The sequence below is a fragment of the Vigna umbellata genome, chromosome 4, assembly GCF_029865625.1.
Source record: "Vigna umbellata cultivar VRB3 chromosome 4, Vumbellata_1.0, whole genome shotgun sequence".
Taxonomy (NCBI): Eukaryota; Viridiplantae; Streptophyta; class Magnoliopsida; order Fabales; family Fabaceae; genus Vigna; species Vigna umbellata.
In genome coordinates, this window is record NC_142168.1 from 50,439,356 (window position 1) to 50,444,452 (window position 5,097).

The 5,097-nt window shown below is 31.5% G+C and overlaps 1 protein-coding gene across 1 annotated transcript; it reads right to left on the reverse strand.

The window, feature by feature from the left end:
• Nucleotides 1-2,071: 2,071 nt before the first annotated feature.
• LOC148200498 (uncharacterized) lies at nt 2,072-4,317 on the reverse strand. Its single transcript, XM_088111272.1, has 3 exons — nt 4,097-4,317; nt 3,345-3,421; nt 2,072-2,872 (listed from the first exon to the last, which is right to left on the reverse strand). The coding sequence occupies exons 1-3, from the start codon at nt 4,251-4,253 to the stop codon at nt 2,702-2,704; spliced, it is 405 nt and encodes a 134-aa protein (XP_087967398.1). The 5' UTR covers nt 4,254-4,317; the 3' UTR covers nt 2,072-2,701.
• Between the last annotated feature and the right edge of the window lie 780 nt (nt 4,318-5,097).

The following is a 5,097-nucleotide window of genomic DNA, read 5'->3' on the forward strand; positions in this document are numbered from 1 at the left end:
TGGTTATAACAAATACAATTTTTCCTTACATTTCCCTCCATTTTACCGAAGGCTTTTGCCCCTCGGTAATTACCAACCTTAGGTAATTACCGAAGGCTTTTGGCCCTCGGTAAATACCAACGTTAGGTCATTACCGAAGGCTTATGCCCTTCGGTAATTACCGAAGGCCTCAGGCCCTCGGTAATTACCGAAGGCTTTTGGCCCTCGGTAATTACCGAAGGGCATAAGCCCTCGGTAAATGTTAGCGACAAGGGATTTACCGAGGGCTTGTTGGCCGTCGATAAGCCGTCTGTAAATACCCTTTTCTGACGGCTTCTGGCATTTTCCGAGGGCTTTTGGCCTTCGGTAATATCCTTATTTTTTGTAATGGTCTTATCCTATTCTAGAACTCGAGACTTCACTATCTCATTCCCTGCATTCGTCCTAATTCTGAGTGAGGATTGAACGTTCGGTATTAAGTATCTTTAACAATCTTTGGACAAAGAGGACATTAAGATGATGGAGAATGAAAGATGAAGAGAATATGATATGAATGAAATGTATGGATTTTGAACGAGCGTTCCGGGGAGGAACGACTCCTGAATGAATATTGGAATTTGTAAAGTATGAATGTGGTTATGCTAAGCTGGCGGTTCATCCTGATGTTTCGTGAGTACTCGTCCTGACGTAGAGGGGGTAGGTCATGTGTGGGAATGGTAGGAGGTCCTAGTCCTTAGGGTTACTTTAGACAGATAGGACTAACCTCGGGTGGCAGCTGTTGAGGGTATCCCAGTTACTACATCACCCGGGTGCACGAACGTCGTAGCTACACAGATTTCATACAGTCCGGACAGTCAGTCTAGTATTAGGCTTTGTATGAAACGTATGACGAAATTTATCTTGTGTGTTGGTGGTATGAATTGTATGATTATATCTGAATTAAATTACATAAGCTTACCCTGTGTTCCTGTCTTGTCGTGTTTTGTACGTTCGTCTTGTCATTGCAATGATCATCCGTGTGGATGTGAGCAGAAGGAGACGAACTGTTGAAAGATGTGCTAGAAGAAGAGAACCTGGTCGAGGTAGAAGTGAAGACCGAAGAGTAGGACGTTCGGTCAGTAGTCTAGTTATTGTAAGGTGGTCGTTCGATCATTTTCCCTTTTTGTTATGTATGGTCGTTCGGTATTTTATTTTGTAAACCTTTCGGCCAGATTTGCTTATCCTATATAGTTTATGGTAATTCTTTTTGTAAGGTCATTCGGCCGTAAGAGTACGTTCGACTTTTAGTGTAAAGACTGATCTGAATTATTAATTAATGTGATTATTCTATTATATAGTTTTGGACTATATTTTTGGAATGTTACATCATTATTTTATTTTTATTTTTTTTCTTAATCATTAATTTACTACTCCTATATACCTTTTAAATTATAAAAAATTATGTTTTATTTCGTTTTAGTTTTTTACATTATAAGAGAAATTTTATGAATAATCATCTTTATTTTTCTATGTAATCAATTAATTTAGTTTATATATATATATATATATATATATATATATATATATATATATATATATATATATATATATATATATGGTTGTTAAATTGAATTTAATTCCTTTTTAGACTTTTTTTTAAAAAAAAATCAAGTGATAGATAGCAAGTAGAAAAATGAATTTTTCTATCAGCGTTTTATAATAAAATCACAAACTTATTTTATTTATAATTATTTTTGTATAATTATAATGAAAACTTTTATTTTCTTTGTTTTGTCGATGATTCTATTTTATTAATTATATAAGAATTCTTCTATAGTTTAATAGTATAATACATGAATTGAATTATATTTAATTTTCATATTAATTTTATAATAATTTGTCACCATAGAATTTTGGTGAAAAATATTTCTTATTTTCGGCATAATAGATTAAAGGATACATTAGTCATTAACCTTACTTGCTCATCCTTTTCTTTTTCTTTCATTGACGAGAGAGGATAATAAATTATTAATATTCTTCCACTTTTACATTTAGGAGAATCAATATTACTTTATAAAAGAAGTAACATTATTATAGATATTCAATTAATCTTTGAAATTTATATATAATTCATACACAATAAATAAGGCATACACAGTGACCTAATAAAACTATTTATGATATAATTCATACACAATAAATAAGGCCTATTTATGAACAACTTCTACAAATAATCCTACATATTTCTAAAAATGGATTATAAGATTGGTTTCCTTGGAATGAAACATTCTTCAGACATCGATGTTGCAATCTTTGATTCAGGTGTAATGACTTCAGATGATGGAAGTGGGTTCTATCTTTGAAAATGAGGCTGATCAATCTTCTTCCACTAATTCAGAAGCACAGGTTGGTGATGGAATGTCAATTTCTCAATTTGTGACTGCTCTTACAAACAAAATGGAAGAGTGGCACCATACCAAATGGTTAGTGAAGAAAAAGAAAGTTTTGCCACGGAGCAGTAATAGGTGTTGTTGTTTCCAAGAGGAAAGCTATCCAAGCAACAATAAAAAGCTAATCAATAGAATATGGTATGGTGTTGTTCTTCCATTTTTAATATATCACCACACTCCAACATGCAAAATGAAAAATGGGACATCACAAAAGTAAAAAAATGAAAAATAAAATTAATAAAATACTTGAGGACAAGATTTTCCAGTTCTCCTAATATGAGCAAAAGATAATCTCACGTCCATTTGGAGTAGGAGAAAGGAATTCCCTCTTTGAATGCTGGGTTGAAGGGAGTAGCAAAGACAAGAAGGGTGAAATTGAATCTAATGTGAAATTGAATCAGTGAGGAGTTATGTTCATCTACACTTTCTTTGAATTCTTTAAACATTGATTCAGCTTCTCTTTCCTAAAAATAAAGAGTTTGATTAAAATTACACACAAAAATAACATGGAAGAAGCACTTGATAAATATATTATGAATGGCTACCACACCATAAGTGTAAAGCAATAATTAATCTTGAACAATAATACTATTATTTTTAATAGAGTATATAATTTAATGTAACAAAAGGCAACATCATTCGTGGTGAAAAAACTCAATTAAATGACCAGCTGCAAAATAATCTATATTTTGATTTCTAAGTTGCATGATACTGATAGAAATAAGTAGCTCCAAAATTTGTAACATCCTTTGTAACATTAAAGAAATTTGCCAACTTTTCAATCAGTCGACTATTAAATGTAATTAATAAAAGAAATGAGGAAATATTCTTAACATAAATCCATAGCTTTCTGAATACTCTGCAAAAGTTGAAAAGCTACAAGTCATTTTCACTCACATCGTCATTTCCTTATCACAAGTTAGAAAAATAACATACCTTTTTTAATGTTTTTGAAGTCTTCTTAACTGCAACTGACTTAAAATTATATCCCTTGGCTCTTTGATACAGAGTTCCTGATACAAAACAACATATTTTTGTGATTTCTTTGTATATTCTGACAAATTAAAAAAGGCTTTACCATAAACATGATAAAAAAGAAGGTCTTGAGTTCCTCTATGCTCTTCCACTGTTCCCACATCTTCATATATATATCTTTGATATGATGCATATTATAAGTGGGACAATAGCACTAGATCTAGTTGAGATTTCTTCCTTTAAGAGTGGTCTAAGCATATCACATTTTTATAAAAAATACAAACATCTAAAATAACAAAAGAAAAAATCCAGGGACCATTCAATCAAAACTTCAATGCACAAAGTAACATGTTACAAACACCTCAACAATGCACCACCTAATTTCATTTGTGCCAAGACAGGTTGGAAGAAATCACATTTACAACTGTTTATTCAGAAGGTTACATATATGAATAACAACAATTAGGTTAGACCAACATACCTTTGATTATAGTTATGATTATTAAACTACAACTCTTGTGTGCATGCTCAAAATGTAGGAAAAAATACTACAGATTCTTACAAATTTTATGAAGTATTCTGAGTTGAGAAAGACAACCATGGTTTACATCTTATGAACTGTAAATTACTTCTTCCAAACTCATGGTCTGATCCAGTTCATACTTTGAGAAAAGAGAACAAAAATATGATTTAGAAAGAGAGAAAACAAATACCATTGGAAGCAAGCTGAACCCATTGCCACCACCATTCAGCACAAATATGAACCTTAGATGAAAAAGCAGTGACCGAGTTCAGTGCTGAGTTGGGAGCGAGTTGATGGTAAAGAGTAAAGAATCGATGACCTGAGGAGACAGTAGCTTCATTGAACATTGCAGAGATGTTGCTTTGTTAATAGCTTTTTCCTTGTTATCACACAGAAATTTATTATTATTGGTAAGAGGTTTCCATCTTTATACAGCTATTGCAGATAAATGTTATAACCGATGTGTCGTCCAATATACCAATAGAGTGCTTCCATAATTATACAGCCATGCACCGATGTCCTTTCCAATAGGATGCCTCCTTAATGACATATCACGTGATGTCCATAATTAGATATTTTATGTTATTAAATTTTTTAAATCATTATTTTACTCTGAATATCTGTAAAGTATTAAAAAAAATGTATGCTTTTTATATTATAATATTTAATATAATTATCCTTTTTTTATTTTCTTAGATAATCAATTAATTTAATTAAATTATATATATTAAATTTAATTATTTCTAATGTTTTAAACTTTTCATTTTGAAAAATCATAATAGATAAATTGTGTGGGCTGGTTACAGTGGAGAGTGTCGGGGGTTGTGTTTTGCATGGGTAGAGAGAAGTGAAGGTGTCTTGTTTGGAGAAGTAGATATTGTCTCTTTAAAATTCGAACATTGCAACCAAAATAGGTATTATACCTAAAAAAACCTAAAAATTGCATAGAGGTTTCGTCTCCTACCTTTCTTCTTCTATATACTAAAGTTGTATTTTGTTTCATAGCATACAGACCCAATTTAGCTCATTAGTTTATTGAAGATGCAACAAGAAAACAGTTTTCAACTAAAACAAGATTTATTGAAAAGATAATTTAAGACACCGTGCTTTCACCTTAGATATTGCATAGAGGTTCGCTGGTCCACTTCTTCTTAAATAAAATTTGTCTTCTTATAGAATTCAAATAAATGA

Excerpts from the sequence above, each read along its gene's own strand:
- LOC148200498 (XM_088111272.1), bottom strand. The coding sequence starts at position 4,253 with ATGTTCAATGAAGCTACTGTCTCCTCAGGTCATCGATTCTTTACTCTT. Across the intron at positions 3,422-4,096 it reads GGTTCAGCTTGCTTCCAATG|GAACTCTGTATCAAAGAGCC; the intron begins GTATTTGTTTTC and ends GTTTTGTATCAG. Across the intron at positions 2,873-3,344 it reads CTTCAAAAACATTAAAAAAG|GAAAGAGAAGCTGAATCAAT; the intron begins GTATGTTATTTT and ends CTTTATTTTTAG.